This window comes from Martes martes, assembly GCF_963455335.1.
Source record: "Martes martes genome assembly, chromosome: 4".
Classification (NCBI taxonomy): Eukaryota; Metazoa; Chordata; class Mammalia; order Carnivora; family Mustelidae; genus Martes; species Martes martes.
In genome coordinates this window covers 6,888,300-6,913,365 of record NC_137891.1, presented here as the reverse complement: position 1 = coordinate 6,913,365, position 25,066 = coordinate 6,888,300, and the positions used below count along the sequence as shown (strand labels likewise).

General features: G+C 40.7%; 1 protein-coding gene across 2 annotated transcripts in view; it reads left to right on the top strand.

The window, feature by feature from the left end:
* KHDRBS3 (KH RNA binding domain containing, signal transduction associated 3) overlaps positions 1-25,066 on the top strand; it is a 186,711-nt gene that overhangs the window by 83,189 nt on the left and 78,456 nt on the right. For both annotated transcript variants that reach the window (XR_013966627.1, XM_080799908.1), the window contains exons 3-5: positions 1,577-1,693; positions 7,512-7,658; positions 19,000-19,139. Coding sequence is in view for 1 of the 2 variants with exons in the window: in XM_080799908.1 (XP_080656034.1) it covers positions 1,577-1,693; positions 7,512-7,658; positions 19,000-19,139 (404 nt within the window). In the remaining variant the exon portion in view is untranslated. The remainder of the gene's footprint in view (positions 1-1,576; positions 1,694-7,511; positions 7,659-18,999; positions 19,140-25,066) is intronic.

The following is a 25,066-nucleotide window of genomic DNA, read 5'->3' as shown; positions in this document are numbered from 1 at the left end:
AATAGTATTAGTAGTTAAACATTTGATAGCAGAAATGGAAAAATCAATAGATATGTAGGAAATGTACTTAAATCCCCTAGAAAGTAAAACAGAGAGAAGGTGAGAGGAAAAGAAGAAAAATAAGAGAAATTTAGAGTTCCAGCTCAGGAGATCCTAATAGCCAAATAATAGAATTTCCAGAAAGATGAAGCAGAGTAAATGGGGAACCAAGAATAAGGTAGAGATGAATAGGTGGAGACACTGATTTTTTTTTCCCTATGTTGTATTATTTGATATTTTTAACTTAATATGTAACATTTCTATATTTTTAAGAAGTGATCGACTTAAATTTAAAAAGCAAAAAATACTTATGTGTGAAGTTTAAAAATACTGTAGGTATTTGAGTTTTCTTTGAAGACCAGTAAAATTAAAAGTAGGCCAAGAAAAAAAATACCATTTTGACTTTTTAAAAGTACATATTTTAAGAAAATTACTTCAATCACTATAGGAAAATTGAGGAACAATTTTCTCTTAAAAACAGCAACAGCACAGCAATGGCACAGATCATGGAGGAGAGCTGATACCAAAGCAGCAGCTGCATGAGTTTGTAATCAGGAATCTTGCCAAAGAGAACAGTTTCCCTCCTGGTCAATAGGGCTAACTTTCTTTCTGGGAACAAGAAGTATTCTTGACTTACCTTAATCATGGTAAGGCATAAAAGTTGTATGAAATTCTTGATTATAATCCTTTCATTCAAGATATATTTATTATCGGTTCTGTGTTAAACATTGTTCTGATTCATTTATATGGACGCCTTTAATATTCCTAACAGCCTTATGGGGCTATGTTCTGTCGTCTTTCACTGTTCTCATTTTATAGATGAGGAACCCAACGTACAGAGAGGTCAAGTAACCCAGTTAAGTAGCTGGGTTACTCAGCTGGTAAATGGAAAGGCCAGGTTTTAAAACTGCGGCAGCGTAGCCTCAGAGCCAATACTGTTAATGAATTCACTTCTGCTCTTCTTATTAAATAAAGAACCCTAAGAATCAAGACTAAATAATTTGTCAGAACCCTAAGAATCAAGACTAAATAATTTGTCATCATTTTTGTAGCTAGTTATTTTAGAAGAGATAGATGGATTCTGTCCTGAAGCTTTGTGAGCCACTGAATGCTTGAGAACTTGCCTGGGCCAGCACGCTCCCTGGTTGACTAACCAAGCTCACGTGCTGACTAGGTGGAAGGACCCAGACCCTCCACCGTGACCAGCCTGGAGCATCTTACATCTTCCCCACCCACGGCTGAAGTCAAATGTATATTAAAATTGTCGGGTTAGCAGCCTAGGATTTCTGGGAATTAGCTTAATTTATAATTTGTTAAATCTAGCCATCATTGAAATGATTGGGTTTACTTTACAACTTTTAGCCCCGTTATATGTGCTTTATGGAAAACCGTACAGTGCGAGGCATATCGCAGGAACTTATTTATTTGGTACGGATTAGTGATGTATAGCATATTGTAGTGTTTACTGACATTCAAGATTAATAAATTACTTTCAGATATGAATGTTACAAATTTGGTTTGTTTGTTTTTTCCCTAGTTCAACTTTGTGGGGAAACTTTTGGGTCCCCGTGGCAATTCTCTGAAGCGTTTACAAGAAGAAACCTTGACAAAAATGTCCATCCTTGGGAAAGGTTCCATGCGAGACAAGGCAAAGGTAACATTCATCATAGACAAATGGCTACTTTGGAGACAAGTTACATAATGCACTATTAGGTTATCCATTGTATTAATACAAATTATATTAGAGCTAGCGAAGATTGCAAATGGAATTATATGAAAATGTTGTATACAGTGATGAGTTTCTGATACTGTGTAGAAAACTGAGTCACTTGGGCCAGTTTCAGAATATATGATGTCCTACATGTATGTCTGTAACTCTTACCTTCGTTTGTAAAATGCAGTAGCAGTGCCTGCGGTTTTGACCATACAAGCAATACCTCGTAGAAAGTACAGCGATATGGAAATTGCTACAAAGAGAAATCAAAGTTAACTGCAGTCTTGGTGCCACTGTTTGCATCTTGGATGAGTTCCTGCTGGCTTTTTTCTATGCCTGTATTTCACATAGTTGTGTTTATAAAGAATATGCTTGGATTTGCTCTTTTTGCCCTCCATTTGATACCCTATTTTATCAAGTTAAAATTGATTTTAAATGTTTTATAGTGGCTTTGTATTCTCACACACAGTAGCTCTAGTTGGTTCTATTCCTGCTAACTGCTTTTTTTTTTTTGTAGTAACCTAAAATTACTGAGTTATTTTTATTGATCACTTTCTTAAATATACCGCTTCTGAAAGAAATTTTCACATTTCATAATGTGCTATCACTTCCATTGTTCTCTGTTATAATTTTGTTGCTCTGTCACTGTGAAAGATTGATGTTACTGAAAATCAAACCCACATTGAGTGGTCACTTTCCATGAAATGTTGAACAATGATTGTGTCAGGCAAGAAAGTTATTTAGACAAAATCCGACCTCCTGGCATGCACAAAAAAGTCCATTTAGACAAAGGTTTTTATAATAAAAAAATGGCTGCCATTTGTTTGTCGGACAGCTACTGTGAGTGTGTTACTCTGTGTTATCCCTAGAAAAATGATGGAAGATGTGTAACATTTTCCTTATTTTACATGTGAAAAAACTTAGATTTAGAGAACCTGAGTATATTATCTGGGTTAATCAGAGAAGTTAAATTATTTGATTAAAATAAGTCTACTTATCATACTCACATGGAGTGTGGTTTTAAAATATAGATTCCCATACAGACTTTTAAGGGTAGAACCTCAAAAGGAATTTTCCATGGGTGTTTGAGATGATTCTAATGCATGGCCAGGTTAGGCTAACTACCCACTAAGCCTTGCTGTCTCAGATGACGTTACTTTGATTCCCTGACTCATCTGTTCTGGAAGCTGCAGGGAAAGGAACCATATTGGTCAGTTGGTCAGAAGTTTTGTATAAGTTGTAGAAAACTAGCTCATCCTTGCTGATACCTTAATTAAGTCTTCAGTAAGGCCATCTGGTCATCAGGTACATGATATGACCAATGAAATTTGTGAACATACTGCTTATTTTGTTTGCTGTTAAGGGAGTTTTTTTGGTCAGAAGCAACATTTTGTGGCAGACGGTGGCAGTGGTCAGGGATCCATGGATAATTTTACTGTACAAAGGAAGCCGGGAAGGCAAGTCTCTAGCTAGATTGTATGTCCAAGTAATAGCAAGTGCCTGGCTAGCCATTTAATAAAAAGGATTCTCAATATCATCCCCTTGCTCTCAGGTCTTGGTGGTTGTTCTATATTATGTTGTCGTTTTAAGGGCTGTCTATGCTGTCGGTGTTTTGGGCATACAGGAGTGCAATAGCCAAGAGTCCTTTCTGAAGGGGAGTCTGTGTTGTGAAGTGATATATAACCTCTCTCTATGTCACCAAAGACACTTTGTTCGAGTCCTTTGAGTAGCACTGAGGTGGCTGGGGCATGAGGTGCTTTGCCATCTACTAAAATGAGTCCCTTTGTCTCCCTGGTCACTGAGTGCCCGCTCTTCATTGCGTGGGGCACCCTGTTCTCTTACATACTCAGAAGGTCTAGGCTGCTTTCCTAGACCACTTACCAGCACTTTACTAATCCTCTCATTTCTGTGTCCTTGACCACATTGGTCTGAGAATCTTTATAGAGATTGTGTAATGTAAGATTCTGTAATGTAAGTGGCTGATCATTTCCATTCCATCAGGATACTCAGGAACTGGGGAAGTAGCATACATGTGGGGCTTAGAGTCCAACAGAGCTGCTGTCAAGGGACAGGATGAGAAGTCCTTTACATCTCGACCACATAGACACCCCCCCCTCCCCACCGCCCCACGCATTACCATTGGCCCTCAGTGGAGCAGTGAGTGCTCAGAGTCAAGCTTGTTAATCCTCAGGCTTTCTGGATATTTCTTCTTTTCAGTGCATAGTCACTCTAGGAAAAGACCCCTGATCCGTGTTGGGAAGACAAGGAAGAAGTGTCACATGTACACAGGAAGTGTTCACAGTTATTATTAGCTTTCTTATTCTCTGCATCCCCTGGGGCAAGCAAGGATCTGATCCTAGACCAGGAGGTCATACCAAGAAACAGTAATAAAGTGGGGCACCTGCGTGGCTCAGTTGGTTAAGTGTCTGCCTTCTGCTCAGGTCATAGTCCTAGAGTCCTGAACTTGAGCCCAGTGTCTGGCCCCCTGTTCTATGGGGAGCCTGCTTCTCTGTCTCCCTCTGCTCCTCCCCCCTATTTGTGCACATGCTCTCTCCTCTTGCTGTCTCTTTCAAATAAATAAGTAAAATCTTAAAAAAAAAAATAATAGCCTGAGAATTGTCATCTCCTTTCAAGGAACTACCTTGGCTATTCAGAACAAGGTAGGAAAAATTTCACGAGGCAGGCTTCTGCCCCTGTGGAAGGCTCAGTTGGGCTTTTCGTTTGAACACTAAGCATTGTTCGAATCCTCCCACATGCTGCCAGTCCAGTTCTCGGATCTTCAGGGTTCTCCATATGTTTTCCTAAACCTCACAGAAGAGGGGGCCGGGCAGTCTGTCTTGTCCTTCAGAAGCCCGCAGGTTTCAACTCTGCTTCTGCTTGTCGGCTCCCATCAGCCTGTGGCCATAAGCAGTAAACTTTCTTGACGACTTCTGGCTCTTTCAGACTTGAGCTCATCGTGTCAAATCTTGAGTCTGTCGTTTTCTTTTTGGAACTCTTGAGTACAGTTTTACCCACTCCCCTCGCCTTGTTTTCCTTTCGCGTGTCATACTGTGGCCGCCCTCTGCCCCACATGGCCAACGGTCACACTTTCCAAAGCATTTCAGTGATGTCACCATAGGTCATGACTCAAGTCACAGGCTTGCTGCAGAAGTGGAGACCACGGGGATCCCGTGTCCTGTACTGCAGCCAGGTCCTCACTGCTGGAACTCTCGAATGCTGATTTCTGTTGTTCCTTTTAGTCTGCAGAAATTCTCAGTTAATAATGTTTATTGCCAAAGATATTTCCATTACTATAAAAATCTCATCTTTTAGCTTTTCAAAGTGTTCACTATCTAAATTCTAGTAAGACCATAATTCATTTTATTCTTGTATTTTCTACATTGATGAAATTTTGGGAGTCATTATTGACTTGTGTCAGTTGGTTATGTAGCATAATAACCACTGTAATGCTGTGATCTTTTGAGCCTTCAGTTCGTGCCGAGCGTGCTAGCTGTTCTGCTCTTATTGTCTATGTTCTAGACTAATAGAATAGTTAATACTGCCGTCATCATTTATTGAGTGTTTATTATGTACTAAGCATAGTTCTAAAGACTTTCATGTCTTTAAACATGAAGCTCCTTTTTTACTACAATGCCTGTATATTAGTAATAACTCCTAATTACTATTCTGATAACTTTATTACTACAAAAACCCTCTGAGCAGTAGATACTATACTGTTACTCTTCACTGAAAATCATCTCTTCAAGATGATAAAGTAACCTGTCCAAAATTACACAGCACATGTTGAATCTGCGATTTGAAAGCAGAACTCCAAAGTCTGTGTTCTTCCCCAAACTCCATAGTGCCTGTGCCTGCTAACCCAGGAAAGGAGCTGGTAATGCCCCTCGCTGTGTGGAGATGAGGACAACAGGCTGGGCTAAGAAGGCCTGCCTTCCTGTTTCCGTCTGCGGCAGCAGTGGCAGAGCGCTGCCCTCCATCCGTCACAAACTCTCGTGAATGTCCCCAGTGCGATGCCGTATTCCAATAGGTAAACAGTGTTTACGTCAGTAGCTTCTGCTTTTCAGAAGTGAACTGTTGAACATAAAATTCAGTTCTGTGAAGTTTAAAACTTCAGCTCTGAAAGGCAGAGTATCAGATCAAGGGATGGAAAGTGCTCTGATTAGAATAAATAGTCTATAGTTGGCCTAAAAGAATCATTCTTCTTAGGCGTGACCAAGTGTGAAGGAAATGCGGAGGATATTATGGTAGCTTATATTTGCTCTCCTCGCTTCAAATATTTTTCCTTCTTTTCCTTCAGTTTCTGACCTACTTTCTGTAAATGCGAAGGAAGCTGGCATATACTCAGTCCTGGCGTGTGTAAAGCAGTGTGCTGGGTGTACATACATGATCTCCTTCACCAGGCATTTATGGAAAGTTGGTCCTTTCACTCTTCTCAGTGGTCCTATATTAATACACTTATGTTAACACCAACCTGATTTTTCAAATTAAGGGTTGGATTACATTTCATCAGTCTAAACAAATGCACCTGGTGTCTGGCATGGCTACGCTTTGGGCATATCTGACTCAAAACCCCATGTCCTAGTCATGCTCTAGATGGAGATCTCTCTTTCTTTAAAAGCAATCAGATTAGTGAAGTAATACCAGTTGAAGGCTTAAATGGTGAAGTCAGGGGTGCTTGTGCCTCTTTGACCTCTTGGCCTGTGGTGGAATTAAAAGGTGTTGTTGCCAGGAGTTCTAGGGTTCTCCTTCTCATGGGTTTGGTATTTTAGAGAGTCTAGGAAGGTTTCCCTGTTTTGGAAATCACTCTAGGTGTAGGTACCTACTCATTTTAATCTGTCTGTATGATTCGAATGTTGGAAACAAAGACTTTTAAAAGACCCAGATTTTGTCATTTGCCACTGTAATGAATACTAGTTAGGAGAAAATAATGGACCAAAATCATTTGTCTCTTGCTGACTGGTCTAGGTTTTTTTCCTCCTCTTTTTTCCCCCTGAATTTCATTATGTAAACAAACAAACAAAAAAACCTTTTTTTAATGTGTATCATAATTTTGTAAAATCCTGTGATAAAATCTTTCATTTATTTTTTTCACTGTTTTATCCTCAGATACAGGGCCTGGGATATAGAAATTTTTTTTTGAGTGAATATATGAATGAGCAAATGAATAGAAACGATGAATAATGTTTACCTGTTCATTCAGAAATAGTTGTGGAGTGTCAGCTGTATACCAAGCACTTTTCTAGACAAGGAAAATGAGCGCCAAAGAAGACAATCATGGTTTTTGTTCTGTTGCGATCACCTCCAGTGAGGAAAATTAGATAATAATCAAGTAAACAATAGGTATTTTCAGTAATTTGATGGTGGAAATGGTTTGTGGCAGCATCACAGATACTCACCGTAACCAGTGTAGAGGGAGCTTAGGAGATGAGCTGGCTGGACCCCCTGAGCAGCCCCTGGAGGGGTGTCAGGCTGGGGGAGACAGGAGGAGACAAAGCAGCCGGAGCATATGGCAGAGGGTCTCCCTCTAGGACAGAGGCAAGAGCTGAGATTTATTCCAATAGAATCTCGAAGCCTTCGGTGTTTTCATGGAAGGTGGGCATGGCAGGATCAGATTTGTGTTTTAATCCTTCTTCCTTCGGGTGCTGCTTGCCCTTGAGTGAACCTTCTGTGACAGCTGCATGCTGGATCAGCTCTGTGTGGCGTTCCTGTGTCTTTTCTTACACAGACACCCTTTTAAGCATGGTTTTTCTTTCTTCAGGAAGAAGAGTTGAGGAAAAGTGGAGAGGCAAAGTACTTTCACCTCAATGATGACCTCCATGTTCTCATTGAAGTCTTCGCTCCACCAGCAGAAGCATATGCCCGGATGGGACACGCACTGGAAGAAATCAAAAAGTTCCTCATTCCTGTTAGTACAGTTTTCCTTGATAGTTAATTTATACTTTAAAAGCCCTTCCTTTATTTTTAATCCTTGGTAATTCTTATCAGTAAGTATTATTTGCACAGCACTTTGTTTGTTAAAAGTGTCCCTGGGAATTGGCATTTTTCCTTCTTTATAAATGAGGCAAGGTATTTTTAAAGAGATTAGATAATACTGGTAAGGCTACATGGCCAAGAAAGTTGAAGAGCATAAGCACTAGTTCAAGTTTTGGAATTCACACCTCCTAAGCCTTTTTTGTGACACTAAAATCACCTACAAATCCATTGTTCTCCAAAATAAACATACCAGTGCCTTCCATGCAGCAAGCCCTGTGTGTGGTGTTGGACCAGCAGACATAAATAAAAGACCGAGGCATCCCCTCCAGGGCGATGCAGTATAGGAGAAGAGAGAAGCCTAAGCCCGTGATCTCAATATAGCATGGTCAGCATAACCACAGACATACGCATAAGGAGCACAGAGAAGAAAGGCACTGTGCTGGCAGTTAGCTAGCTTCTGCCAAGTGTTTTATGCTTTGTTTTCTTGTTTATTTTTTGTTTTTGTTTTTAGGATTTTTATTTATTCGAGAGAGTGAGAGATCGCAGAGGGGTAGGGAGAAGCAGGCTCCCTGCTGAGCAGAGAACTGATGCAGGGCTCAATCCCAGGACCCTGAGATCACGACCTGAGCCGAAGGCAGAGGCCTAACTGACTGAGCCACCCAGGCGCCCCTTATGCTTTGTTAATTTAACAATTGCTCTTCTGTTTTAACCCTTCCCAGACATTTTGGCATTGCTAAGAATGTGATAACTTAAAGAGAACATACCCATACCTCTATTAGGAAAGTTAATTTAGGTTTTTTATATAATTTACATGTACTAGATTAAAAAAAAACCAAAAACGAGAACATTGAACACTTTGGTTCCTTAGACAATTTATTTAGAGAAGCTGTCCCATCGCCAGCAGCTGCCTGAGGTAGGACTGACTTCAGCAATCCCAGGCTGGTCTAGTGGGTTGACTTACATACATAGCACATGTATCAGGACTATATTATCTGTGAGGAAAACTGTTGAATTTATAGGGAGAGGATATTTTAAGTCATGATTGCCTTGAAAAGGCGAGACATGGATTCTGTAAGTTATTTTACTTGGGAGCTGAAAATGGTTCAACTTCCTTAATGCCCTCAAGCTGGTATGAAGATCCATTTATTCGTTTTTTATTTTGTTTTATGTTTTTAGAGAGGAGGGAGAGAGAGGGTGAGGGAGAGAGAATTTTTTTTAAAGATTTTATTTATTTATTTGCCAGAGAGAGACAATGAGAGGGGGAACACTAGCAGAGGGAGTGGGAGAGGGAGGAGCAGGCTCCCCATGGAGCAGGGAGTCTGACATGGGGCTCAGTCCCAGGACCCTGGGATCAGGACCTGAGCTGAAGGCAGACACTGACTGACCGAGCTGCCCAGGCGCCCCAAGAGAGAGAATCTTCAGCAGGCTCCAGTCTCACAGGGTTTAGTCTCACAACCCTGAGATCATGACCTGCGCCATAATCAAGAGTCAGAAGCCTAACCGACTCTGCCACCCAGGTTCCCCTATTCATTCAGTTTAGAAACAAAGTTTTTAGTACTTTCTATGTGCGAGATACATGGGAAGTAATAAAAGACATTCTCTTTTTCTGCCCCTATAGAGTCTATATAATGGGAGGACAGCGAAGAATCAGATATTCATATAAACAATTATAAGACTGCTACTCTGACAAGACTAAGAAGTTTAATGTCTTAGTGGTCATTCAGTGTGGGCTAGGGAGTGCTGTCCTAGCCATGTAGGCTGCCATAGTACGTCCCACCCCATCCCCTTTACACTTCTCCACCAGGACATGGATCTGACTTCTCTCTCCTTGAATCTGGGCTGACCAAGAGAACTCTGCTTAACCCAGAGTCACAAAAATTTTCTGCTGTGTTTTCTTAATATTTTTAGTATTAGTTCTTCCATTTAAGCCTATGATCAATTTCAGGTTAATTTTTATGTGTGGTATGAAGTTAGGATCTGGGTCTGTCTTTTTCTGTGTTGATATCCGGCTGGTTATCCCAGCACCGCATGTTGAAAAGACAGTCCTTTTCCTGTTGAACTGCAACACCATTGTTGAAAATCCACTGAACATAAATGTCTGGATTTGTTTCTGCATTCTCAGTTTGTTCCATTGATTTATATGCCTGTCCTTATGCCAGTGTCATGCTCTTAATTACTTTAGCCTTCTAGCAATTTGGTTTGAAATCCAGGTTGTTGATTCTTTTTTAAAGAAAAAGTTCTATCTCAAAATTGTTTTGGCTATTCCAGTTCCTATGCATTTCTACATATATTTCGGATTAGCTTGTCAATTTCTGCAAAACAAACAAACAAAAACCTCCAAAGGTTTTGATAGAGGATTGAGTCTGTAGTTCAGTTTGGGGATAATTTCCGTCTTAACAATACTTAGTTTTCTAGACCATGACTTGACTATGAAGTGTCTACTTAACAGATATTTTTTGTTTCCTTCCACAGTGTTTTATAGTCTTCGAGGTGCCAGTCTTAGACTTCTTTCGTTAAATTTATTTCTAAGTATTCTATACTTGTTGATGCTATTGTGAATGGGGCTTTCAAAATTTCATGTTCAGGGGCGCCTGGGTGGCTCAGTGGGTTGGGTCTCTGCCTTCAGCTCAGGTCATGATCTCAGGGTCCTGGGATTAAGTTCCGTGTGGGGCTCTCTGCTCAGCAGGGAGCCGGCTTCCTCCTCTCTCTCTGCCTGCCTCTCTGTCTACTTATGATCTCTCTCTCTCTCTCTCTGTCAAATAAATAAATAAAATCTTAAAAAAAAAAAAATGCCATGTTCAGGGGCACCGGGGTGGTGCAGTGTTTGAGCATCTGACTCTTGGTTTCATCTCGGGTCAGGATATCAGGGTCTTGGGATCGAGCCCCATGTCGTGCTTCAGGCTTGTGAGGGAGTCTGCTGGAGACTGTCTCTCCCTCTCCCTCTGCCCCTCCTGCACATGTTCCTTTAACCCTTTCTCTCCGATAAGTAAATAAATCTTTAAAAAAAGTTCATTTTCAGATGGTTACCAGGATATGGAAATGAAGTTGATTTTATACACTGATTATGTGTCTTGTGACCATGTTGGTCACTTGTTTTGGCTTTTATGCAATCATTAGGATTTTCTACATACAGAATCATGTTATCTGTGGAAAAAGTACGTTTTACTTCTTCATTTGAATCTTAATGTCTTTAATTTTTTATTTTATTTTTCCCTTATCACACTGACTAGAACTTTGAGTGCACTGTTGAGCAGGAGTGGTGAAGGTGGAACGTCTTCGCTCGTTGCTCTTAGTCTTTCACCGTTAAGTATGATGTCAGCTGTAAGGTTTCCCTTGCTGCCCTTTACCTTGTGGAGGAGGTTCTCTTCTGTTCCTGGGTGTTGAGAATTTTATCGTGGATGAGTGTTGGATTTTGCCAGTTGTTTTTTCTGCCCATTGAAATGATCATGTGACTTCTCTCTCTCGCTCTTTTTTTTTTAATAATAGTGTATTGCATTAGTTGGTTTTCAGTTGTTAAGCCAACCTTGCATTCCCAGGTGAAATCCCACTTGGTCATATTACATGTTGCTAGGATTGATTTACTAGTAGTTTATTGAGGATCTTTACATCTATAATCATGAGGGATATTGGCTAGTAGTGCAATATTTCCATAACCTTTGTATTAACCCTCACATTTACCATTTCTGGTACCCTTCTTTACTTTCTGTGGATAGAGTTGCCATATGGTACTACCCCTTTTCAGCCCAAAGGACTTCCTTTAGTCTTTCTTGTAACCTTGATCTGCTACCTCCCAAAATTGTTTTGTTTTTCTCAGAATGTCTTTATTTCGCCTGTACTCTAAAAGATAGTTTATATAATTCCTGGCTAACGGTTTTTTCTTTCAGGTGGTAGAAGACCAGTCTGCACTTTCTGGCCTTCGTTATTTTTAATGAGAAGAGTCCTTAATGATTTTGTCGTTTGGTACATGATCTGTTGCTTTTCTCTTGCTGCTGCCAACATTTTGTCTTTCATTTTCATTAATTCGACTGTAATTGTGAATGCTTATCCTTCTTACTCATTAAGCTTTGTGGATCCATAAGTGTACATTTTTCTTGAAATGTGGAACGTTTTCAGCCATTGTTTCTTTAGGGTTTTTTGCCTTTTTCTTTTTCCTCTGCTCCCATCAGTCCTGGAGTCCTCTGACTTGTGTGCTGGTGCGCTTGACGGTGTTTGACACATCTCTGAGGCTCCTTTCTCTTCATCCTTCCTTCTCTGTGTTCTTGACCAGGTAATTTTAATTGGCTTATCTTCAAGTTTGCAGACTCATTCTTTTGCCATCTCAAATCTGTTGTTAAACTCCTTTGGTTAAATTTCATTGTAGTTGCTGTACTTTCTCTCTTTTCTTTCTTTTTCTTTAAATCTTTCTCTCTCTCTTTCTCTTTTCCCCCAACATCTGGACCCTCTCCAAGACAGCTTCTTCCTACTGCTCGCCTGCCTGCCTGCTTGCTTGCTTGCTTATTATTGCTTTTTTAAGGTTTTACTAAGGTTAAGGTTAAGGTTTTACTAAGGTTTTACTAAGCTTCTTGTTTAGCTAAATTATAAGTCCTATATTCTCTCATTACATTTATTTTTTTAAATCTTAAGAGTATTTGGACCTCTGACCATATGAGGATGTGTAAAATTTCCCTTCATTCTTTTTGGTGTCTGCATATTTCATCATATACATGTTCTAGAAGTATGTATTCAGTCTTCAAATAATGAACATTTATGTTATTTCTATAGATTATAATACAGACATTGATCCCGGGATTAATCTTTGACATAATCATTGGTGTATTTGGGCAAATATATCTGAAGAGAACATTCGTGGCTGAGTATCCACTAAATTTCAATGAATTATTTTTAATGATTTCATTTAAAAAGTTTTTTCCCATTCTCTAGGCTAACACATCTAAATACGTTCTAAATTTACTGGACAGTAAAATCCCATGTGTACCTGTGTAATTAGAATTCTGATCACTTTTCCACTCTTCACAATTGATGACATGTTTGAATTAGTGTGATAATATTTTCACTTTTCTGATAGGAAGTTAAAATGATAATTTACTAATGACTAGTTTAAAATGTAGAATTGTCATTTAGTCTGTGTGCTAACATACATCACTTGGTTTCCCGCCTGATTTCAAATCATCACATTACAGACCAAGAAAACTATAACTACAATGATTTTTATCAATAGTTCTATCTGACAGAAACAGTTCCCTAAAATTTTAAGAAGTTGTCTAACGTCACAAGTCTGGTGAGTCCAGTTCATTAAATTCAGGCTTAACCCAGATGTGTTGACTCAGATTCCATAATTTGTTTCTGACTACACAGTTTGTCTTCTTGAGAATGTATTTTTACAAAGATTATGTCTAAAATGGGCTTTCATTCTCATTTTTGTGACACCATTGTAATCACTCTACTTAGAGCAATTTCTTTTTCCGTTTAAAATTTTTAATGGTATTTTTGGATGCTGTGTTCTTTTCCCATGAACCTATTTTGGAACCACATACAATTTTGTGTCACACCTCCTCGCACTTTCCAACAGGGCAAATATTTAGCATTTATGTAGCACATTTTCACATTTTATTTAGCATGTGCTTTACAAATAATTTATGAATCTTCACACATTTTTAGTAAAATGGTAAGGAGCATATTAAAAGGCTTATTTTAGAGAGGGTGAAATAATGATAGATTGAAATGAGTCTTTTGAGATCATAGTGCCCTAAATAAGTTAGAGAAAGAACCTCTGTCTGCAAGGAAACCTAGACGCCTGGTCGTGTGCCCGTCCCACTAATCATGGCAGGTTGAATTTGCCTTCGTTTCCCTTCCCTTCCCCCTCCTCTGCAAGTGTTTGCTTATTATGGTTTCAGCTTTCTCTGGACTTCCCTTTCGACTGGTGTTCACACTACTTTCCTATTCCACAGTGCCTTCCACTACAGGATTCAAGTCATTTTTTATACTCTGCTTTTGAAAAGTAAGGAAGAGAGCAGATTTTTTTTTTTTTAATAAGTGTATGAAGTCTGTTTCGTATTTTAAACTCTAAATAATTCAGGAAACCGTTGCCCCTGAATCTTTTATTCACACGAGGAAAGCCTGTTTCTTCTATCATAAGAGCCTCCATTCCTCGCTCCAGGGGCGGTCCCTCCTCTTCCTCTTCATGGAGCCGCACAGCTGGAAAACCTGCCCGCCTGCTCTGTGTCTGTGACTTTTTCCCTCTCCCTCTCCCTTCCCCTGAGATGGATTCCAGCTCTGCCGTTCCCAAACTACCCTTGCTAAAGTCAGTGTTGGCTTTACTCTTGGATCCCGTGGGGTCCCATGGGATGCAGCACTGACTTCTTGTGGCTTTCATGCTAGGCTGACCTCCGTGTCCCTCTCAGGTGCTTGCCTCCCCTTATCCACCTCCCCCGTGTGGCTTTTCTTCTGTTACTGTGCATAGCTGTCCAGAGCCCTTCTCCTGCTCCAGTAACATGCCCCAAGCAATCCTGCCTATTGCTGACATTTGTATACAGATGATTTCTTGCTAGAGGTCCCTGCAACAAGCTCATTAATTCTCTAGAAGGACCCATAGGACTCAGAAAATCGGTTATACACTGTGATTATGGATTATTTCCACAAAAGGATACAGATCAAAATCAGCAAGGACAGGAGCACAGGGAAAAGACCAGGAAAAGTCTGGCCTAGGCTTCCAGGTGTCCCTTCGCGGGGCATTCCACAGGGACACATTTAATTCTTCCAACAGTGATGTGTGACAACGCTCGTGAGGGGCTGCTAACTAGTGAGGCTCACCTGCACCATGGCGTGCATGGTTTTTATTTTATTTTTTATTTTTTTAAAGATCTTATTTATTTATTTGACAGAGACAGAGATCACAAGTAGGCTGAGAGGCAGGCAGAGAGAGGGGGAAGCAGGCTCCATACCGAGCAGAGAGCCAGATGCGGGGCTCAATATCCCGGGACTCTGAGATTATGACCTGAGCCAAAGGCAGAGGCTTAACCCACTCAGCCACCCAGGCGGCCCGGGCGTGCACGGTTTTTATTGGGGATCCGTCATGTACGTAGCACTACCAGTCTAGCACTACCACGCCACTTCCTGAGCCAAAACAAAGGTTCCCCGCTAATCCCATTGCTAGGGCAGTCTCGTTTGGCCGCACCGTACAGCTTGGCCTCAAACCCACGTATACAGAAACTCTCTTAGCAGGCAGTCCCATGGGCTTAGAGGTTATCTTCCGGGAGCCAGCCACAAGCCCGCCTTAACAACAGGCCCTGCTCGGTGCTGCGTAGCACCTGAATAACCCTTCCTTGTCCACTTCTGTATCCATATCTTTAACTTCTACATTTCTAGTTTTTATGTCTGATTGTTATGGGACTTCTCAGAATTAATGTGTCATAAGCCAGTACAGAGTCAGCCTGTACCAAACTGATTACAACACGATACCATTGTTACTGATCCCTCTTATTTTCCAGATGTCCACTGACATTCTTGACTTTGCTGATATACCTCTGCCATCTAGGATATTACCATTTCTAAGAAAAATTTAACATTATAAATAACACCAAAACTACCTTTCCTCATCCTGCCTGCCACTTCTGTACTCCAGGTTGTCCTTACCACATACTGGAATTATGAGCTTCCATCTGGAATTTCTGCCTCTAGTGTGCTTTTTTCCATTTAATATCTTTATGGAGATCTAAATCACATCACATAAAATTCACTCCTATAACGTATACAATTCAGTGGCTTTTCGTGTATTCATAGAGTTCTGTGCTGTCACCGTAACCCAACACCATTTTTATTACCCCCAAGTAAACCTCGTGATGAACAGTGACTTCCCATTCTTCTTCCTCCCTAGTCAACCACTCACTCACTTTTTTGCATTTTACGCAGCCTTTATGGAGATATAATTCACATACCCTACAATTCACCCATTAAAGGTACAGAGTTCACTGGATTATTGTGTGTTCACAGTTATGGAGCCATCACCACAATCTGTTTTAGATTTTTATCATTCCTCAGAGCAACCCCATACCTTTGAGCAACCAGTCCCCATTCCAGTCCCCTGCTGTCCCTCACCTCTCTGTCTCATACCCCCAGTGATCTGTCTCTATGGACTTGCCTGTTTTTGACATTTTGTGTAAAACGGAACAGTATGTGTAGTCTTTTGTCCTGCGTTCTTTCATTTAACATACTCTTTTCAAGGTTCATTGAAGCTGCTTTTCATTGCTGGATGATATTCCATTGTACGGATATGCCATGTTTTATATGTCCAATCTTTATTAGTCAAGGACTTCGATTGGGGTTATTTGTACTTTCTGGCTATTATCAAGAATGCTGCTGTGAACATTCGTGTACAGATTTTTAGAGGGATGTATGGTCTCACTCTCTTGGGTATGACCCAGAAGTGGAATTATTAGGTCTCCTGGTAGCTCTGTGTTTACCATTTTTGAGGGGTGCCTGAGTCATTCAGTGGGTTAAGCCTCTGTCTTCAGCTCAGGTCATGATCTCAGGGTCCTGGGATGGAGCCCCGTATTGGGCTCCCTGCTCAGCGGGGATCCTGCTTCCCCCTCTCTCTCTGCCTGCCTCTCTGCCTACTTGTGATCTCTCTCTCTGTGTCAAATAAATAAATAAAATCTTTAAGAAAAAAAAAGCATTTTTGAGGTAGTGCTAACTGGTTTTTCCAAGTGGCTGGATCAGTTTTCATTGCCGCCAGCAAGGTGTAAGTCTTCCATTATCTTCAGTGTTCTCCTTGTTATTATAGTACCATTTGTTAAAGAGAGTGTTTGAACATCAATCTATAGTAACTTATTTCTGGGCTCCCAATTCTATTTCACTGATCTTTATGTCTACCCTTTAAGCCAGTACTACACAGTCTTTGTTACTATGGCTTTGTGGTAAGTTTTGAAATGGGATTATACTAGTCCTCCAATTTTGTTCTTTTTTCTTAAAATTGTTCTGGATATAGGGATTTCCTCATCTCTGTAGATCAGTCTGGGAGGTGGGAGAGTAAGGCAGAGATATTGTCATCATAACAATATTAGGTCCTCTATCCATGAACATTGGGTATGTTTCCATTTACTTAGATTTTAAAAAATTTGTCCCAATAGTATTTTGTTGTACAGTATACAAATCTTGCTCTTATTTTGTTAATTTATTCCTATGCTGTTCTTTATGATGATACTTTAAGTGGAATTATTGTCTTAATTTTATTTTTGTATTTTTCATAAAGAAATAAAATTGATTTTGGTATATTGATCTCATTATATCCTGAAACCTTTTGTAATGTGATTATTTAATAATGTTTTTGTGGATTCTTTTGATTTCTGTATACAGGGTTATGCCATCTATGAATAAAGGTTGTTTAGTTCTTCCCTTCCGATCTGAACACTATTTATTTGTTTCTTAAATTATTGTCCTGACTAGAACCTCAAGTATGATGTTGGATAGAAGGGGTGAGAGTAGACATCCTTATCTTGTTCCTCATCTTAGGATGATTCTTCTACATTTTTACTATTAAATACAGTGTTAACTCTGGGATTTCCTAGTTGTTGAGTGTTTTTATCATTAAAGTATGGGATTCTTCTCACAAGTGGTTTGGTTTCTTTGTATTAAAATGATCATTTTTTGTTTTTTATTCTATTATTATGGTGTTACATTAATTGATTTTTTTATATTAAAGCAACTAGCAATTCTGGAATAAGTTTTACTTGATTCTTGTGTATATTCCCCCCTTTTATTTTGTTTATGCTGTTGGATTTGGCTTCCTAATTTTTTTGAGAGCCTTTGTTTCTATATTCATAAGGATATTCATTTATAGGTTTCTTTTCTTGCAATGTCTTTGTCTGTTGTGGTACCCCAACAGTACTGGCTTTATAGAAACAGTGAGGAAGTACTCCCACTTCTTTCATTTTTCTGGAAGTTTGTGAAGGACTAGCATTAATTCTTTATTAATTATTTGTAGAATTCACCATTAAAGTCTTGTGGGCCTAGGCTTTTCTTTGCAAGGCACTTAATGAGTACTAATTTAGTCTCTTGGCTTATCTGTCAGATTTTCCATTTCTTCTTGAGTCAGTTTTGGTAATTTGTGTCTTTGTAGAAATTCATCCATATCTTTCTGTCATCTTAGTTACCTAATTTGATGGCATCCAATTGTTCATAATATTTCTAAAACACAAACCTAGATATGCAACTTTCTTCCTTAAAACTCTAAAGTGCTTTTTAGTACCCTTAATTTTAAACCTTTAAAGTTATATTTAAAATGACTGAAGACTTTATTTAATTTGGTTTCTACTTTCCTTTCCACTTTGAGACCACCCCCCTCCCCAAAAAAACACACTCTAAGTTGATCTTGTAATTCAGCTGTATGGCACTTCTTCATGTTCCCTGGACACTATTTCTTTAGGTCTTAAAATGTGCTTTTACCTCCAACTACAGTACTGTACTGCCCCTCTTCTGGTAGTTAGTTCACACTCATCCTTAGATGATAACTTCTTTTGGGAACCTGCTCTTATTGCCCATAGCTGAGTTACAGGACTTTCCTTTTTGACAGTTCAGACCTGAACTTTTGTTTTATTGTAAAACAGATCACACTTCTTGATGCTTCTTGAATGGGGTTGGAGATATTCAGGAAAGGAGTAATCAATGATGACTCCCAGGGTTTCTCAGTTGAATATTTAAACAGTCGTAAGATAAAGAAGAGCAAGTCTCCAAGAATAAGATGTATTCAGCTTTGAAAATGGTGCGTTTTTCTAGTATAATATCCAAATGGAAATGTACAAGAAGAATGTGTACACGTGGTTCTTAATTTCAGTAAAGCTATCCTGTTGTATGTATGTCCTCCTCCTTTGTTAGATTGTGAGCTCCTTGGCTGTAGGGAGCCAGGCTTCCTCCTCTAGCTCTGTTGGTGGTCCTTCACAAATCACAGTAACTACTAGTTGAATTGAGTTGTAAATAACAGTGCATGTGTCTGTATATGGTATTTTAATTTGCTTATAAGTATCTTACTTGGAAAGTAGGCCCAGCAGAAGGAATAATGGCTGATTGTAGAAAATTTTAGTTTGGGAAAAATATGCTTTTTTTTCCCTTTTTTATAACAATTTATTGATGCATTTTCATTTCAACAATCTCAAATCTTATTTTATGAATTCAGCTATTTCCTTGCCCTTTCTTCTATTAAAAATTGTTTTATTCTTGTCCTAAATACTTTTGTATTTTTCACATGAGCTGAGTTATGCTGTCTTCTGTCTTCTGTGTAGGACTATAATGATGAAATCAGGCAAGCACAGCTCCAAGAATTAACATATTTGAACGGTGGTTCAGAAAATGCAGATGTACCAGTTGTTCGAGGGAAACCCACCTTGCGTACAAGAGGTGTACCCACCCCAGCAATAACCAGGTAGGTGTAATTAATTGACTTACTTTTTTTGTCATTAGAATAAGGTACCATGGCAACCGTTTTAATGTCTCCTTTATTAATAGTCAAACAGCTCTATCAGTACATCCTTACAAAGCCTGCAAGAATATATTCAGACATCATGATGTTGTAATTAAGGGGATTCACTTTGCTTGGAGTGAGATGTTCCTGGGTTTAAATAGAACCTGTACCACTTATGTACCACTTACCTGTACCGCTGATGACTATAGGCAAGTTTATTTATCACTCTAATATTAATTTTTTAAAGATTTTATTTATTTATTTGAGAGAGACACAGCAGAGTGGGAACACAAGCAGGGGGAGTGGGAGAGGGAGAAGCAGGCTTCCTGCTGAGCAGGGAGCCCAATGTGGGGTTCTGTCCTAGGACCTGGGGATCATGACCTGTTGCGTAAGCAGATGGCTAACTACTGAGCCACTCAGTGCCCCTAATATTAATTTTTAAAATGTTTTAAAATGAGGCTTGTTTTGAAATAATAATAATAATATTGATATGCAAATTGAAGTCTTGGAAGCATGTGCCTTCCCCATTGAGTACAGGATTAGGCCAGTTCTTTGCCACATCTCTGGTGTTGAGCACCGTGTCAGGCACCAAGTGAGTATCCAGAAGCCTGTTGTCATTTTATTCACTGTGAATGCTCTGTGGTATCTGAAAACTCCTCAGCTGGTCCAGGTACACAGCATTTTTTTTCTGTCTTTGGACTGATGACTACTTTTAATATGAAAAATGAAATCAGAAAGAGAGACAAACCGTGAGAGAGACTGGACTCCAGGAAACAAACTGAGGGTTATGGGGAGGGGCGTGCGGGGGTGGGATGACTGGTTGGTGGGTATTAAGGAAAACACATGTTGGGATGAGCACTGGGTGTTATATGCAACTAATGAATCGTTGAACACTACAACAAAAGCTTATGATGTGCTTTATGTTAGCTAACTGAACATAATGAAAAATAAAAAATAAAATGTTTTAATGAATTCGTAAGACAGTTTAAGCAAAACCATATATTGAGATGTATCTCAGATTTATTTAAAAATATTTTCAATTTTTTAATCTTTGCATCCAAAAGAACTCAGTAGAAAGAAGTAACAGATTTTTCACTGGTGACTATATATATATTTTTTCAGATCGATTTTGCATGAAATAATTTCAAATAGCATTCTTTTATATCTCCATCTTATTTAGGAGAATAAAAAGTCAGTTTTCTTATTGAGTGTTGCTGATCAGTGTATGGTCAAAGAGAGCAATTACAAACAGGTGTTCTTGCAATGTAAAATAAACAGATCTGCTCATCGTACCAAGTGGGTTCGCTCTATAAAAAAAGGCTAATAATGGATTGCTGTTGATGGTTTAATGAAATAATTTATGTAGATGTTCAGTAAATGGTAAATCCCTCTCATTTTCATTTCTTCTACCATTAAATTTACTTTAAATCATAAGAAATTCCAGTTGACCCTTGATCATTGTGGGAGAATAGTGGTACTCACCTCTTGCATAGTCAAAAATCTGTGTATAACTTTTCAGTCCCCCAAAACTTACTACTAATAAGCTACTGTTGACTAGAAGCCTTACCCATAACGCAGTCGATGAACACATATTTTATGTATGTGTTAAATACTGTATTATTGCAATAAGATAAGCTAGATAAAAGAAAATGTCAACAAGGAATTCATGAGGAGAAAATGCATTTACACTACTGTACTGTATTTATTGTAAAAAGATCCATGTGAAGACGGACCCGTGCAGTTCAAACCGTGTTGTTCCGGGGTCAGCTGTACTCGCTGCGTCAGTTTCCTGTGGCTGCTGTGATGAATGACCACAGATTTGGTGGCTTTAAACAATAGAGATTTATCAGTTCTGGGGACTAGATGTCCAAAATCAGTGTTGGGCAGACCACAGTCAAGGTGTTGGTGGTGGTTCCGCTCTAGCAAGGAATCCTTTCCTTGCCGGTTGCAGCTTCGGGTGCCTGCCAACATGCCTTCCCTTGTGGCCTTATCACTCGGGTCTCTGCATGTTGATTTCTGTCCGGTCTGTCTGCTGTCTGTCATCTCCATTTGCTTCCCTCTTCCCTCTTCCACGTGATAGCATTTAGCCCCCCCCACCCCCCCACCCCCCCCCCCCGGCGATTCACAGTACTCCTTCCTTCCCGAGATGCTCACCTGATAATCACGTCTGCAGACAGCGTTTTTCTAAAGAGGGCAACATTCACAGAATGAACCTCCCGGACGGAGGGTGAAGGGAAGAGAGCACATTCAGTGTCACTGTTGAGGGCACTTTTTAGGGGATGCTGTGTTCCTTAAACCAGATCTATCATTTTGACTGAAGATAACTTCTGATTTCACTGTCAGGTTTTTTTGTTTTGTTTTGTTTTTTAAGATTTTTTTTATTTCTTTGTCAGAGAGAGAGACAGAGAGGGAGCACAAGCAGGGGGAGTGGCAGGCAGAGGGAGAAGCAGGGTCCCCTCCGAGCAGGGAGCCTGATATAGGACTCGATCCCTGGACCCGAACTGAGGCAGACGCTTCACCAACTGAGCCATAGGCATCCCTCACTGTCAGGTTTTCAATTAAGTTTAAACAGATGAGGAAGGCAGAAACTTTTTGGTGTTTTGAGTATAGTATCTGCAGAAACCCCTCCATCTACCCGGATGAAAAATTATTCCTCTTGATGATGCATGTCCATGGCTTGCCACCGACAGCCTTTCCATTGTGTTGGCAGTGAGTACCGTCCCCGTGGAGGGTGTGGCTGGTTCGCACTCGGCACTGCACAGAGCGCCTCACACACCCCCTACCTTCTTTCCTCCATTTGACTGTGGGCTTCCTCGGTACCAGATCTTTCAAATACTCTGCTTTTCTATTCCCCGAAGAGGTACTCAGAGCCCTCCTATATTCTTTCTTAAGGCCTCACTCTGTTTAGTCTTTACTGATTACTTTGCCATATTTCCTGTGTTCCACCCCCCGCTGGAAACTGCTTATTTCATGAAGTTGGTGCTCATGTCCTTCCCATACCTTCGTGAACATTGTTCCTCTGCCCACAGTTCTGCATCCCTTCCCAGCCCCTCACCTCTTTACATCCTGCTTTTCTTCGTGTCTCACACCAAAGCTTATTTTAACACTTCTACTTCATCTACTACTGACTGACTACTTTTCTAAGCATTTACAGATATTAACTAGGTTATGCCTCATAACAGCCCTGTGAGGGGGCACTGGTGTGTTCACTCACCACTTCTCAAGGGAGGGAGGTGATGACTCGCCCAAGATTTGTAGACCCTGGTTCCACCGTCTGTGCCTCTCTCCTCTCTTTGGTCCTCCCTTGCGTTTCACCTAGAGCCGGGCTTTCCTCCACCCATTCTGCCGCTGCATTTCCTCCATAGAGCTTTGATACTGTCCCTTTCACTGCATTTTTATCGCAGCCCATGATGGCACCTTTAATACAGCCATGGTGGAAATACTTTTACGTTTTTTACTACTTTCTCATTAAATCATGTATAGTAACTTGCCAAACTAGTATGCGCATCTCAGAGAAGAAAAAATAAATGGATGTGGGAATTAGGACAGAAGGTTACCAAACCCCAAGGGTGAGGTTAGCAAACAGGAGTACAGTCGCAGAGCTGGTCTTCGAATTATGCTTTGAGCTTCCTTGTAGTCAAAGCTAAGGAAGACGTGGTCATGGAATCACACTGTTTCAGGGTCTAAAAGAGTAATGAAACAGAAGACAGACATACTCCTCGAAGCCCAGGGCCTTCAGGTCCTGAGACCTGTGAGAATTATCTCCAGTGCACAGTCTTAGTAGGCCTTTGCTGTATCCAATCCCTTAGTACGCCATTTTGATTTTACCTCTAAAGTAAACCTTAAGTCTGGTTTTCATTAATCACCTCTTCCTCCCCACCTCAGTCTAGCCACACTCTCTTCCACTTTTCATTTGCAGTCTTTAATGACCTGTTAAAGTAGATTTTTGTCTTCTCCCTGCCTCAGTTTCTTGGGTGGCTCCCTTTGCCTCTAGGAGCACGTCCAAACTTCCTGCTGTGCTCGAGGGCACACTCATCACCTGGCGATCTCCTTGCCCTTTCTGACCTTGTGGTTTTTTGCACTGTGGTCAGGCTGGTCTCCTAACTTTCTGGCAAACTGGCCAAGCTTATTTCCTTCCCGGGCCCTTTGCACTCACTGCCCCCACTGACCCCACCTCGGGATGCTTTGTCTGGGCATCACATGGTAGGCAGACACAGGTCCATGCCTAGGAAGCCTTACCGAGCACCTTCTTGAGAGTCATCATCCCCCAGTCCCAAAGCTGGGGTCCCTTAGTAGCATTTATCACACTGAATTCTACCTTTTTTGTTCACATTTTCATTAGCTTCTCCTCATTATAATGTAAACCCATAGAGGCTCTTGTGTCCCTAGGACCTGGCATAAAGGAATCACTTAGTAAATAATTATTAAGTAAATGCGGTACAATAGCAAATCCTTTAGGCTCTTGCTGATCAAGTGTCAGTCATTTACAGTATTTTGTGCTGATATAGTTCGCTGTCCCATGACTGAATGTACTAGGGGATTAGCTTTGTGGGAATGATTATGTGGCTATCACCATTTTGGAATTTCAGAGTGGAACAAGTTATTACTGGAGGCTTCGTGAATGTTCCCCATTCTTATCACTTCAGGATACTTTTCTGCTGAAAGATGTAAATGACCTAAAATTAAATCCTGCAGTGGGAAGTTTTAATAAACTCTAAATAAACCTTTCATTTCAGTTTCAAATGCGACAACTAAACTTAAACCTGTTGTAACTCAGGAGGTGAGGAAGTTTCCTCACTTCCGGTCTGTCCTGTGCGTGCCTCCAGGGACGCTGCCGTGATGTGTGGCCTGCCTGGCCCTTCGGGGTCTGCGGAAGAGCAGAGGGAAGCTGGAGAAGGGGTCACTGCAGGCAGCACACTTTAGGCAGGTCCTCTCCTCCACCCTGACCTGCTGCCCAGCGGTCTGGGCCAGGCTGTCCTGGACCCATGGGGATGCTCCTTTTTTTCTTTTTTTTTTTTTTAAAGATTTTATTTATTTATTTGACAGACAGAGATCACAAGCAGGCAGAGAGCGGGGGTGGGAAGCAGGCTCCCCGCAGAGCAGAGAGCCCGACATGGGGCTCGATCCCAGGACCCTGGGATCATGACCTGAGCTGAAGGCAGAGGCTTAACCCCCCGAGCCACCCGGGCGCCCGCCGTGGGGATGCTCCTTCCACCCCTTCTTCGAAACAGCTGGCTTGTTCTGTGCTGCTTTCCCGCTGACCTTTACTCTGGCCCGCTGGCCCTTCCTCCCAGCTAGCAGGCAGTCTTAGCTCCCTGCATTTGAGACCAGAAACAGTAGGAAGAACAGTGGACCAAGCAGATGAAGCCTGCCTTTCTGAGTAGTGAATCATGTTCATCAGCACTGGGGGCTGAGTGTGGTGGTTTGGACCCAGGACATGAAGCTGACACAATCACTCAGGGCTTTTTATAAGCTTTCATTAAGTTGGGGAAATTTTCAACTCTGGTTTCTATATTTTTTTTTTACCTGCCCCTTCCTCTTTTCTTTCATGGACTGAAGTTCCACAGTAAATCTTTGGGTGGCATTTCCCATAGTCTCTGCCAAGGTGCTAGGGTGCTACGGCATTCCCCAGGACCCCGCAGTCCTCAGCATCTCGTGGGCACCACTCGAGCTCTCAGTGTAAGGGAGTTATTTATAGTTTCAACATTAGATTGTGCTCCACTGATGTCTTATCTCTGTAAAACCAGTGTTTTGGCAGTTGCTGTGTTGAGCAAACAAATAGCCACAATTCTGTAGAACACTACATAACCTTTCAAATACGGGGTCGGGTGAGACACTGGCAACTCACATGTCCTCTTTCACATTGATTTCCATGCGATTTCACTGTT